The sequence below is a fragment of the Oxyura jamaicensis genome, chromosome 4 (assembly GCF_011077185.1).
Source record: "Oxyura jamaicensis isolate SHBP4307 breed ruddy duck chromosome 4, BPBGC_Ojam_1.0, whole genome shotgun sequence".
In the NCBI taxonomy this organism is placed as follows: domain Eukaryota; kingdom Metazoa; phylum Chordata; class Aves; order Anseriformes; family Anatidae; genus Oxyura; species Oxyura jamaicensis.
The window spans coordinates 18,472,021-18,485,710 of NC_048896.1; the positions used below are offsets into that span (position 1 = coordinate 18,472,021).

General features: G+C 46.7%; 1 protein-coding gene across 1 annotated transcript in view; it reads right to left on the reverse strand.

Moving 5' to 3' along the window:
• The window catches only part of GAB3 (GRB2 associated binding protein 3), a 57,481-nt gene extending 43,791 nt beyond the window's left edge, over positions 1-13,690 (reverse strand). The window contains 1 exon segment of the mRNA XM_035324807.1: positions 13,410-13,690. Coding sequence (XP_035180698.1) covers positions 13,410-13,481 — 72 coding nt within the window. The 5' untranslated portion in view covers positions 13,482-13,690.

Below are 13,690 nucleotides of genomic sequence, written 5' to 3' on the forward strand. Positions count from 1 at the left end.
AATTATGGAAGATCATTATTTTGGCATGATTTTCTGGAAAAAAATAAAATAAATTCCTGAGAATTCCCAGAACATAGCAAGCTCCCTGCTAAGCACCCTTTAAAGGTCCAGCAGTAAAATATCGAAATATCCTCGGCTGATGATGCTGGTGCACCACCATGTCCAAGCACCCTGGCTGGGGGCACCCAGGAGGGATTCGAGGATTTTTTTATTCACAGTCCAATACAGCAAAAGCAAAAGAGCCACCAAAACTGAACTGTGGTCTTAAGACACAAGATAGTAAAAGGAATTTTGTCAAGATGGTGTGTGGGGAAGCAGGGATTACGACTGCTTGTGTCATTGCTGTTTGAATCCAAGGGCTTGTCTGTAGTTTTACTAGCACAGCACAGCTGCCATGTATCTGTTGGCATAACTACGCCACTGATAGCGGGAAAAAAAGAGCATTTTTCCTGGTTTAGTTTATATTGCCTTGGAAGTGGCTTAAGATAAAGGAAAAACATGTCACTCGGACCAAGAACATATCAGCAAGACATTTATGAGAATAATTATATTGATTTAAATCCACGCATCAGCATGCATGTATATAATCTTCCTGTAGATTATATGCCTACATTGGAAATGGAGCTTCTTGAAACAACATAGTGGTGGTTGTTTCATCAGCAGTAGAAATAAACTGGTTAGTGAGACAGAATTTTGCTCTATCATCACCAAGCTTGGATTATTGGAATTTCCCAAAGGAATATATTGCTCTGGATTAACAGAGGTTTGTTAGACAGGCACCGGAAAAAACAAGCAGCTCCTAACAGCCTTGATGGTGCATGGCAGTGCAACGTGACTGCGAGGTGGCAATGGCTGCTCCGGGCTATTAGCGCTAAAGATGCTTGTTCCAGAATCTAGCTCTAATGGCATAGCTGCAAATGGAGCCCAATAACCACAGACACAACAAGCAGATATCCTGGAGGAAGAGAGATGCAGTCTGGTCAGTTTTTAAATGAAGAATGGATTTTTAGAGACTTCCTGAAGTGGACGAGATTTCCACAGAGTTCCCAAAGGGCTGCAGACATTAGGGAAGGTGCAAGTCACACAGGGGGCACATGAAATCTCTCAGGCCGCTGGACTTCACTGCTGGAGGACCTGGAACTGTAGGAAATAAACCCAAAATATGCAGAGAACTGTTCTACAGCTCAAAGCAGAGGCATTCCTATAGCCCAGCAGCTGCGGTTGAGGGCAGAGCTAGGCTGAAGATGTCGTCCCAAAGCTATGGACTGGTGCTGCCCCACCAAACAGCATCACTATTTCACAGAACCACTGGGAATCCCCCAGCCAGCAGCCAGCACCTGCTTCTGTATTATGCTTTGCTTCTGGGTCCTTGGTGTGCTGCTGGCTGTGAGTCATGCAAATCTTACACCACGCAAAGCAAAAATGGCTGCGCCGTGCATAGATTTTATCTCTCAAATAGAAAGTGAGATTTTTTCAGTGACAGTTTACTCTTTTGAAGAAGTTACCCATTTCTGTGTAACTCTTATTTTATTTTTCACCATAACGCTGTCTGGCTCTAGTCTCTATGAGTGGAAATGTTTTGTGTGAAGGATGTAGCACAAAATCAGCCCAAACTCTGCATTTTAACTTATCCATTCATTATCTTCTGTTTCCAATTACCAGCTAATAAATGCCACAGTTCCCATACCTCATACCATTTCATCCAGCTACACTGGAGCTACCAGGAGCTCTGATAATGACAGAAGTGAGAGTCCCTACCTGGAGGCAGAGCCCTCCTTTCCCCATCCCCATGCTGCTGAGGACCCTGGCTCTGTCCATGATCTCTATGCAGCCAATTGGTACAAAAGCTGATAAACCACTGCAGAGAGAAGCCTGGCTCTCAACTCTCATATTCAGTTTCAGTGCTTAATGAAGACAAGATATAAGCAGTCATAAGGTACTGCTCTTAGTTGTGAGGAATATGTGGGGGAAACAGCTCAGCTTATCTAAATGTTGCCCAGAAATGCAGTCATAATGGGTTAGAATTTGAGAGTGGTTCATTTTTTGGCTTCTGGTTTCTCTGAAGCACTGGTATTTCTATAGAATATGAGGTGCCATTTCTATTTCAGGACTTTTTTTCTGATGAGCCCAGTACTTTTTATCTGAAATCCTTCCAGAGAGGACAAAAAGGTATTTCAGACAGCTTTGTGCAAGCCAATAAATGCAAATGAAAGCTTCAGATCTAATGCTCCAGCATGACGGCAGACCTGCCCAATTCCAACAGTTTATTAAAGACAATGCTTACTTGGCCTTTCTGTCCATTACAGGTGCACTTTTTTCAGCAAAGCAAAGGTTTCTTGCTTGACAGTCTAGACTCAGTTGTGCTACATCACTGTACAATTTGCTGCTGTTGCTCTGCAGCATCGTTTCCCTTTTCTTGCCAGTCCCAGCAAGGACTCATGAAGATCCTGCCCTATGCTGAGACTTTGAACCAGACCTGGAGTGACTCTGCACAACCATCTGTCCAACCCAAGCAAGTGCCTTGACCACAGCAATGCTAGATTCATGCCACAAGTGACCAGCTGTCCTGCAACACAGTGGTCCTGGGTGCCATGGCTATTAATTGGACGGGGTCTTATATCCGAGTTTGCTTTCCTCTGCTCCTTATTCTTTTATTCCTAAGCATGGATGGTGTGTAAATACTTCCTTCCTTCAAAACAAACAAATAAACAAACAAAAAAACACACAACAATCTCTGAATTAAAATCTACATTGCTATGCTCATACAGAGATCCCAGTTCAATTTCCCAATCCAGTAAGCCCTTGAGGAACGAGTCAAACAGAAACTTGCCTGTGGGTGCACAGTAAGTTCTGAACATTGATAATTAGGGCCGACACTGCTGAAATCTTCACCTAGCTCAGGCTGCTAAACTGCATGCAAATCATTTGCCTGGAAATGTTCTTGAGACACAGCACCCAAGCGCATCTCTGTGACTCTCCCTCTCCATCCCTGTTCTGGAAAGGACAGTACACTGACAGCTTCGAGAAAACTTTGTCTGGCTCTTCACCCCCAGCCTGCATCCCCTGCTCTCAGATGGCGGGTTTCACCAAAGCCTCTCTGAAGCCACCATGAGGTAAGCGCCGCGGTAAGGGGAGCCCTTAGGGACTTAAGGCAGCAGTGTAAACAAACCTACACTTCACCTGGCTATCTATAGCATATCCGAAACCTGGCCGTGTCAGACATCTTCTGGTTGACATAAGTTTTCATTAAAGCTGCTAGCCCCAGCAAAGAGAACTGGCAAACATCATTGCAGCCCACAAGGAATGTTCGAATGGGCAGACAGCTTTAACTCACCAGCTGGTACACCAAATTTACTTAGAGTTTAGAAGATCATGTCAAGCACAGAGGACCTGGAAATACAATGAGAGACAAATAGGTCCTTTTGGAAGATAATGGAACAGAGCTGCAGAGGGTGGAATTCATCCTCCTTTCCATTTAGCAATGCTGCTGGTGGTGGTGAAGGCTGGGCAATTTGCTGAGCTCTGAGCAACAGAGCTCTGGAAAGGACAGGCTGTAGGTTGCAATTCTCCCGGCTGGAGATTTCTGTGTAGGAAATGCCTGGTAAAAACTTTTTCACTCCAAAGACAGATAAATCATAATAATTACTCCTTAGAGTTTGAGATAAATGCAACCTCTGGCAAGGGTAATGGATTTGAGAGAGCCCAAACCAGAGCTTGAACTCCACAGGGCACAAGAAAGCCTCTGACACCCGGCTCGTTCAGCCCGAGGTTGAATACTGGCTGTGCTAGAAAAAGCAAATGTCTCCAATCATAGCAGCAGCAAATTCTTCATGTAAATAAATAAAAAAAAAAAACTGATGGTCCTGAACAACTAATTCATGTGCTGACATAGAACCTCATCAAGGTTCTGTGGCTCAAGGTCTAAAGGCACCCAGGAGTTGGATTGTAGCTGAAAATCAGGAAAAGTTTCTTATTAAATCAGCTATTCAAATCCATCATGTAAGGAAATATTCCTTGCCATTGAAATTCCATCCCTCCATTCAATATATGCTAACAAATAAAAAGAGAATTACAAAAGCCCTGCAATTCTGAAGCAAGAAAACCTATACTTAGCATCATTGGTTCTTGTTGTACCCTCTAATTTAGTTCTCCTCTTTAAGTTTTATGGTCAATGTGGCATTTTATGGAATGCCTCAGATTCCCACTTTAGATCCAAAGCTCTCTTGGATCGGAGGTACATTTACGTTTTTGGTTGGTAGGAAAGCAGATCTGTGGAACTACAAAAACACCGCAAAGAAACCTCTAAGGGGTTGCCTGCACCAAACTGCCTTAGGTTACGGCTGTGGGCTTCTCCCCTAATTCCCAAAGAAACCAGACACCTCTTGTTGCACCACATCAATAATTTGTTTACAACTGAAGATATATATTTGTAAATTATGTATATATGTATACATAATCTTCCAGATTAATCACAAAGCCGCTCCGCTGACTGACAGAGGAGCAGAGTGCTCTGCCCACGCCCCCGGGCAGGGCAAGGCCTGGCGGCTCACTGCCGCTCCGGTGCCAGAGCAGGCCCGGGGAGGGGTCCTGCCCCCTGAGACCCCCTCAGTGTCTGGGTTATGACCACAGGCTGGGGATGCCACCAGAGGTGAAACCCAGAGCTCATGTGATTTGGAGCCTACAGTGGAGCTGAGAGGGCCAAGGGTTCCGGCAGGTACCCGGGGGTGCTTGCGCAAGGGCCTACATGTGTTTTTATGTGCCTGGGCCTTGGTCACCCGCCAGGCTGTCCCAAAAAGGACAATGGATTCAGATTTCCTGTTTCTGGCTTCACGGCAGCGTGTTTTCTCAAAGCTTGCTCTCTTTGTTGCATTTTCCCTCCAGAGCACACCTTTTCAGAGAGACTTCTCGGCAGTGCCCCGTCCCTCGGGTACCGCGGAGCAGCCACGCAGTACAGAAACGTGTGAGGTGCCATGGCTCCACCAGAGTTTCCTTTACAAATTTGATTGCGCAAGAAACAAAACCAAAAGCCCCAGTGAAACGGCAGAGGTGTCATTTTTTAGTACTCTCACATGCCCCAAAATTCTGTTGTAATTTCCTTCTAAGCAAGCCCAGGGTTAATGAGACTGAAGAGAATGATAGGAAGGAAAGAAATAATTATATATTCTTTTTTTCTCAACATGTCCCAAATGTCACCTCTGACCTGACTTTCTATTTCTGGCATGGACTAAACTGCCTCTATTTATTTAGCAGCCTACACACCATTGCAGTCACATAGCAACAGTACTTTCAGTTGTGAATTTGAAAAAAGAGAAGAAAAGAAAAAAAAAAGAACATGTTTTTCATAACCAAACTGTTAAGGCCTTGTAGTCTAGTAACACTTCAGTAAATGCTTTTTCCCTTTTACAAGCCAGTATTATGAGGTTTCCACTCTGCAAACCCAGCGCAGAGATGCCCAAGGGAAGCAGGCAGTGTCACCACCATGACGGCTCCTCGTTATGCAAGTCCGACTCGCCTCTGACCTTCTTGTTTGCTTGTCCTAATGATGTTTCAGCCCGAACATTTCTCAGGCTCAGCAGAGACGAAAGCGGGAGTTTGGGGAGGATACTGAAATAATGCTGGAATGTATTTGGTGTTTTCCCGTCACTTTTCAAAAACAGTTTCCCATTATCATATGATCCACAGCTCAGAACGATACGATGCTCAGGGTTATCTGTCCAGAAGGGACATTACAGAAAGCATCCAAGTGAAATAGGAGTAAGAGTCCCATTTAGAGCCAGCATTTGGCAGTTCAAATCCCACCACAGGGACAGTAAGTGAGTGGAGAGCTTTAAAACACTCCTCATATCAGAGGGGTACCGCCTGAGAACATTTTGCAAATCCTATCTCAGTGGGAGCAAGACGCCTAAATATCTCAGACAAGGAGTTCCCTCAGCTGCTTAAGTGCTTCTTATTTTTAATCTACGTCCTCAGTGCAAACTCAGTCATTTCATTAGGACAGGTTCAAAATGTTGAACTTATTAAAAATAAAAGTTCTTAACATCACAAAGCTTCCACTATAAATATTAGTAAACAACACAGATGTAGTAGCTGGAGCAGCAGCGAGCACTTCACGCGGCAGTGTGGGACCTCTTGTGCAACCACGGTTTGCTGCCTTTGTAAGCCCCGCTGGCACCTCGTCAGATGCTTCTTCTTGTCTCCAGAGGTCTGGCCAGCACATGGCCACCCCGGCCTGCTGGCAGCTCCACACTGGGGTCAGCGGCAGAGCCCAGAGCTGCTGGCTGGCAGATGTGTGTCTGCACATCCACAGGCGTGTGTGCCCTGCCTCCCCAGCCTTTACAGAAAGTGATTTCACAAGGCAACAGCTCAATGCTTCTGTGAGTTTAGCGGCTTTACCACCCAGAGCGTGAGGTCTGCAAGTAACAAATGGCCGATGATTGCTCCGTACTACTGGCCTCTTCTCCTTGGCACCACCAGCTCCTGTCAGCCTGAACAAATGGATTCACAACTGCAAGATCCTTGACCTTCCACAAACAGTTTGCAAGTCTGGTATGTGAAAACAGACTGTTCACAAACTATGCTCTCTGCTGAGATTACAACAGTTGCACATTCAGAAAGGGCCCCGTTATGACCATTATTCTGCCCAACAGAAATACGAACACATAACCCACGATCCCCGAGACTAGGGATTCAAAGGCAGATAATATTTGCCACTAATGGGGCTCACAGAAACTATTGTCTTTTAAAATGCATTGTCAAAAATGAGTCAAAAGCTTTCAGGTGTCAATCCAAGTTCCATTTAAATTAACACCTTCATTTAAGTAATTTTATATTCATACTAATAATGACATTTTACTGTCGTTTCGTAAAATGCTCTATGGGAACAGATACCAAGCAGCTGAAATGCACCTCCCCAGGCTCTGGCAGAAAGCTGCAAGGTAGTTCTGACTGCAGGGTACAGGTGGGGTTTTTGGCATCAGCTGCTTCAGAGGAAAGGAATAACAACATCTCTAAGAACAGTTGTTTCATTCTAGCAATTAGAAAGGTATTAATGAGTTAACCTCAGAAAGGAAAGAGAGTGCTTTGCTGCCTGGAGGCTAGTCATCAGCTTCGTTTTACTTTTAAGAAATATCAAGTACTAAATTATGCAGCAGTTTTTAAAAATGAACTTTGCATGGCTGTATGTTTAGAGCTTTTTTTTTTTCTGATGCAACGCAAACTAAAACAAGTCAGGAATATTGCAAAGTTCCAAATAATAAAAGGTTGAAATCTTGAATTTTATTCAACAAGAAATGAGAAAGAGGAAAATCTATTTTAACTGGCTCCGCATAATGTTTTGACATGCAAATTTTATTTCCAACAAGGCTTTTTTTTTTCTTATCTCATTGCTAATTCATTTCCAACTCAAATGAAAAGGACAAGCAAGCAAATGGAGTGACTGTTTCTCTACTGAGTAACATTATAAGGGTAAACTTCTCTTCTTCCCTAAAAAAAAACAAACAAATAGGCATAATGCACGTTCACAGCATTTTGATGCATTGCTGGTAAAAGTAATGTGTTTACTCATATTATAGTTTTCATGCTGCAACAAATGGCTCACGGAAGTGCTACCTTTAATGCTTTTTTCCTCTAATATATGTTTGATTGCATCACAAGTTTAATTAACACTCAAGCTAACATTTCCTTCTCTATTTGAAACAAGCATGTTTTTTTAAAGTCTCTATTTTGAATGCAAAGACCTGATAAGTTGTGGGTTTCTGTTTTGAATAGAAACCAATAGCTGGACATTCCTGTACACTGAAAACATGTAGGCAAAGATTAAACTGGGGCTTCAGAGCTATTACGGCCCCACCCAAATAAATAGTCCAAGGGAAATTATTCTGCTTAACATTCTGATACTCAGGTTGCCAAGAACAGCAGTGTTTTTTAGAAATTATTTTTTTCTTAGAAGTCAGCCTATCTCGTTAAACATTGCATTTAAGCTACCAAAACATGTTTGAAATGGAAGAAAATAGTCTAGAATAAACATCCCACTTAACCTACCAAAACATGGTTAAATGCTGGAGCACACTCTGATTTGCACTGAGCTAATTAAAAATGTTTAATGATGGAAACTCCTCCCTAAAATAAATTTTCTGCTGGTATTTTACCAGTGAGATCAATTTGTTCAGGGTTTCACAAAGAAGGGGATGTAGGGTCTGCAACAAAGGAGCTTCTATACTAAAGAAATATTCACCTGGTATATAGCTTTCTCAAAATTGAGTTTTTCCTCTATATACAAACCAGAGGTAATTTATGTTGGCCTTTAAAATGAAGTAAGAACGGGAAAAACATAGGTACAAAGCTTAAAACTACAGGCAGATAAATGGCTCTGTGATCTTTTTCCATCACAGGGTACTCTTATTCCCATCTGCCCTACAAACTAGAGTTACAAACCTGCATAAATTGGTTAAATAACCTCAGTAATTTCAGTGTGAGCTGGAGATGTTGATTCCACCAGGGTATGAAAGGTGGCCTTAACTCTGCTCAGAGGGGCAGAGCATGAGAGATGGGGCTTTGTAGGACACATCTGGATAAAAAGCCTGACGGATAGAAGTTAAATTCAGATTGCTCTTTTATTGCTGTTTTTTGGAGAAATCCCCCAAATCCCAAACCAGCAGCAGAAGTATTTGACTTCATGCAGCACCCGGGGATTTCTCTGAGCCGAGGGTGGCAGTGTCCTCTGCTGACACCAGCCCTTGCTAGACCAGAGCTGCTCCGCGTCCCACCCACCGCCCGCCGTGCCAGGGGAGTCTTGTTCCTATTACTTGAGCAAACTCTTCCACAGTTCTACTTTACTTTTTCTTCTTAGTGGCCAGTAACACCAGTAACTTCCCGTTTGTTCTCCTGATAAATACCAGAACTTCAGCTAAAAATGGAGAAGTCGTCTAGATTCTCTTACCTCGTACAACCCTGGCAGTGGGGGCATGGTCGTGGCCTGGCTGATCCCGCCGGGCAGGAGCGACCGTCTCCTGCTACCTGCTGTGCCCTTCCGATGGCCCTTCCAGCAGAGACAGCAGCAGGGACATCATTTTCCTACCCTTTTGCAGCCAAAAACATTAATTCACACCGCTGCTGATTTGGGTTCTGTGAACCTACCCAACTTGCCGTGGAAGCAGTAGCTCTGTGAGGTATGGGGTCTCTAACTTCTTAAACTTGGCCTGAGTTGCCAAACCTCCCCTGCAGACACCCTGTATGGCCTTGCATAGATGCAAAGACTCAAAAATTAGTCTCAGCCTGGTCAGTTAGCTCATCTAGGGCTAGCTGAGCCCTCTGTTTGCCCTTCCAGCCCAGGCACCTCAACGAGTAGAGAGTTAAGAAGTGCAATATTGAGTTTTCTGCCCCCAAGTCCATTTTGGACTCCTGTTCTAGAGATGCTGAGAAGGAATTTTGATTTTCAGTAAGGTCTGAAGAATGCAGTCCCTGAAGTAAAGCGGGAAGCTTGCCTTTTTCGAGCAAGTGGTCCTTCCCTCATCGATTCGTGTAGTACTGAAGATTAAAAATAGCTCCTCAGCTGGGGTACAGCTGCGCAGCACTGCCTTCAGCGGAGCTGCACTGACTCACATCGAGCAAGCATCTGTCCATCACCCTTTGCTCCTGCAAACCACTGAACTCAGGGGTGTTCGGGCAGGCTGCTGACTACCCCTGCTGCTGCTCCCAGGCGTGAGGAACGACCGGACAGCGATTTGAGGACAGGTTTGAGTTGGCCACCTGCTAAAAATTCAGTCTCCTTCTCCTTACCAGCACACGAAAAATGTGTCTTCTGCATTTCATCGAGCTCCTGCTTCATTAGGCATCATCCTCTGCGCCCTCTCTGTGCCTTTACTTCCCTGGTAGTGACATTTTGCACTGGCTGCAGCAATTCCCTTGTTTTCTAGGCCATGAAACAATTCTCCCTGACTCCACTAAGCAGAAAACAGATATTATCAGTCAGTGATCAGCTGTGTCTCAACATGAAAAGCACCAAAAAACCTGCTGTTCAAGGCTAACATTACAGAACTGGGACATGTGAACAACACCATCCTGAGCCTTCTGATTTTTCTTCTTAACAAACACCTTTTCCCCTCGAGGCTCTTTGTGCCTAAGCTAACCCCCTGGCTGGATGTATTTAGCTCTAATACAGGGCACTCAGAAACCCATCAAACCTGGAGCAGGTTCTCCCACGACATCCAATTTCCTAATTTCCAATAACAGAAATCTCCAGCGGGGCCAGGTTTCCCTCCTGCAGGGCCGAGTGTGCCTGAAACTTCGCATTTTCAGTCAGAGCAGGACAGACTTCACCTCCACCGCCGCCACTTCCCCGTTTTGGGGAGCAGCTTCTTCCCCTCCTGCCTGCCCCGCACCCAGCTCCCCCGAGCCTGGGGAGCCCCCAGCACCCCCAGCCCCAAGGGACGAGGAACCCGGGAGCTGAGAGGAGAGCAGCACAGTTTTCAGGTCACATGTGGGGGACAAAGAACTGCAGCAAACACCAAAAGCTCTCCTGGGAGAGTCCTCTGCCTCTCCAAGATAGGCTGGCGTGGCAGATTTCGTGTCTCCAGTGTCAGAATTTTGCATGCTACAAAAACACTCTCGGCGTAGTTGCCTGCTGGAGTGAGGCTCCCTGTGCTTTCTAATGAATTCTCGGCATTTAGCATCAGGCGCTGTGTTTTTACAGAAAGTTACACGCGGGTAATTAATCTCATGTTCGTTTCCTGCACATGTAAGAGAGCAGCCTTTGTTAGGGAATGATAAGACACTTCTAAGAATAGCACTACTGAGAGCATCAGCTTTGTAAGACGTTACAGGAAAAATACAGGCTCCTAACACCTGCTTTTCGTTTCTCAAAGTTTGGAAAACAACGTCCTGCTCACCTAGAGCCAAATCCTGACCTTGTTTATGCGTAGAAAGCCTAATTGGTTTCATCAGAGAACAAACATAAAGCAGGGCATGCTCCGGTCTTTGGGGTCCCATTTTGCAAAGGCACTTTGATTTTATAAGCACTGTAAATATTCCCACTGGCTTCGGGGGGCTGTCTGCAGCTCCCGTTCTCCCAGCCTGAATTCAGCATTTGATCCCAGTCTCCTCACTACAGGTCCCAGTGAATTTAACTGGGTTTTATGGCAAGAGCCTGAGGACTGCCAACGGACCTGTTCATCACGGAGAGAGCCCCGGGCCTGATGCTGAGCTCAGGGAAAAGTAAAATGACCCAGTGGGAGCAACTGGGGGAGCATGGTGGGAGCAGGGCACCCATGGGCAGGGGCAAGCCCCCTGTGAAGCTCCCTCCGAGCTCCATCCCAGACCCTGGGCTGTGCCAGCTGAGCCCCAGGGCTGGAGTAAAGCTGGGGATTTATGCCTGCTGGCTGCTCAGGAGCAGAGCCAACGCGAGGCTGCTGTGAGCAGCTGATGCTCGACACCTACTGAAGTCAGCTTACACAGGCTTTGTTTCCAAGCTCGTGTTGGTTTTAAGCAGCCAGGGTGGCTCAGCACGGGCTGTCCACCACCCTGCGCATGATGCCCGAGCTGCCACGCTGGTGCAACTATACAAAAAGTGAAAAACAGAGCTCCCAGCAGGTCCGAGGCGATTTCCACTTGGTTTGTAGCATCGCCTGTGTCACCAGGCAGATGAGAAAGGGCACTAACCTCTACTGCACTTAGAGCAGATTTCTTTTTGCTTTGTTACGGAGCAGTTTATCCCCCTAACCAGAAAACAAAGCCTAATCCACAGAGATTGGGCTAATCCCGTGATTCTTGTTTGCAGAGTAACACAGACCCAAATGCCCCAGGTTTTGCAGTACAAAATCGGAGCGGAGCAGGCTGCAGAGTCCTGCAGGCTGAGCAGAGCCCCTGTTGTGGCCGTCCTCTCACGACCGTATAAAGGGGGCTTTCAAAACCCAGCCTTTTTTTTTATCACATTCTGTTTTCTCTGCTTCACCCTTTTATGAATATTGAGTCATCAGAAATAGCTTCACTGACAGAGTTACTAATGACACCAGCTGTGTGAATCAGTGGCTCTTGCATTGTCTGGTGTCTGCTCTGAAGGGCCATTAGCACACTCGTTATAAAATACAACAAAAATTAGATATCCATATTTTATCTGCAGCTCCCTCGAGACACATCAGCGTGGTTATTTTCGAACTGGAAAATGTTAGTGGAACAAAGCAATATTCAGCCGTCTCAATGCCACACTATGATCTAAGAGAAGAAACTCTGCCTTCCACCAAGTTAAAAGTCAATGCTGACAGCAGAAGCCGAGCCCTTCTCCTCGCTGTTAAGCAGAAAGGAAAAACACCCGACCCAGCGCTGTCTATGCTGCATTCTTCGCCGGGCAGCTATTCCTCACGCCACGACAAAAAGCCAACATCAGCAGCCCGGGGAAAAACGCTGATAAACCAGAAGTGAGCGCGACAAACGCTGCGGGCAACGCGGGCAGCGGTGGGGACACGCGTGGCCACAGCCCCACAGGGCACGCAGCCCAGCCGGGGCAGGTGGCGGGCCACTTCCATGGCCATGCCCGGGGACACCGCGACCCACGAGGGCCCACCGGGGTCCCCAAGCCCCCCCACGCGCTTTTCACCAATGACCGCCCCCTGTGCACCGAGCTGGTGCATGACAGCGGCACGGACGTGGCACAGAAAGCACCGAGCATCCGAACAAAGCCGGGACATAGGACGTCAAGTATTAGGGTGTTTTTTTTTTTTTTTTTCCTTTCTTCGTTTTCATTTATTTATTTTTTTCCCCTTTTTTCTTCCTTTTTTTTTCCTTTTTTTTTCCTTTTTCTTTTTCTTCTTTAATTCCCTTTTTTTTCCCTTTTTTCCTCCCCCCCCTTTTTTTTCCTTTTTTCCTTTCCCCCTTTCCCTTCTCTTTTTCCTTTTCTTTTTTTACTTTCTTTTTCCCTTTTAACCTTCTTTTCCTTTTTTCCCTATTTTTTCCTTTTTTTTCTTTTACCCCTTTCCCCTTTTATTTTTTTTTCTTTTTCTCCTTTTCCTTTTTTTTTCCTTTTCCCCCTATTTCCCCCTTTTTTTTCTTTTTTCCCCCTTTTTTCCTTTTTCTTCCTTTTTTCCTTTTTTTGCCTTTTTTTTTTTTTCTCCTCCCCCCTTTTTTTTTCCTTTTCTCCCCCCTACCCCCAAAGGGGGGGGGGGTCCTTGCCCTTCCCCGCACCAGCCGCGCCCGCAATTCCGTTACCGAGCCGTCCGCGATGGCAGCGCCAACCGAAACCGAGCTGCGGTTTCCAACCTCGGCGCCGCTGCGCAACGAGAGCGGAGCGGGCGAGCAGCGCTCGGGGGGCACCGTGGGGACCGGGGGGGGGCTGTCCCCGAGCCGTCCCCCCCGAGCCGTCCCCGCGTGGGGCCGCCGGGGCATCGCGACGGCGCGGCGGGGGAGCATCTCCCACTTACGTATCTCTTCAGCTTCCTCTCGGGGGGCGACTTAATGAGCCAGCCGGTGCACACCACGTCCCCGGCGCTCATCTTCCCCCCGCCGCGGGGGCGCGCCTCCCGGCCTCCCCGGCGCTGTGCGAGCGGCTTCCCCCGGCCGGGGCGCGCTGGAGGAAGTCATGACATTGATCCCCGGCTCGGCCGGCCCTCCCTCCGCCGCCGCCACCCCGCGGCTCGCCGAGCACGTGATGGAGGCCGGGGGGAGCCGCTGCGACACCCCCGGGTCCGGGCGGCTCCCCGGG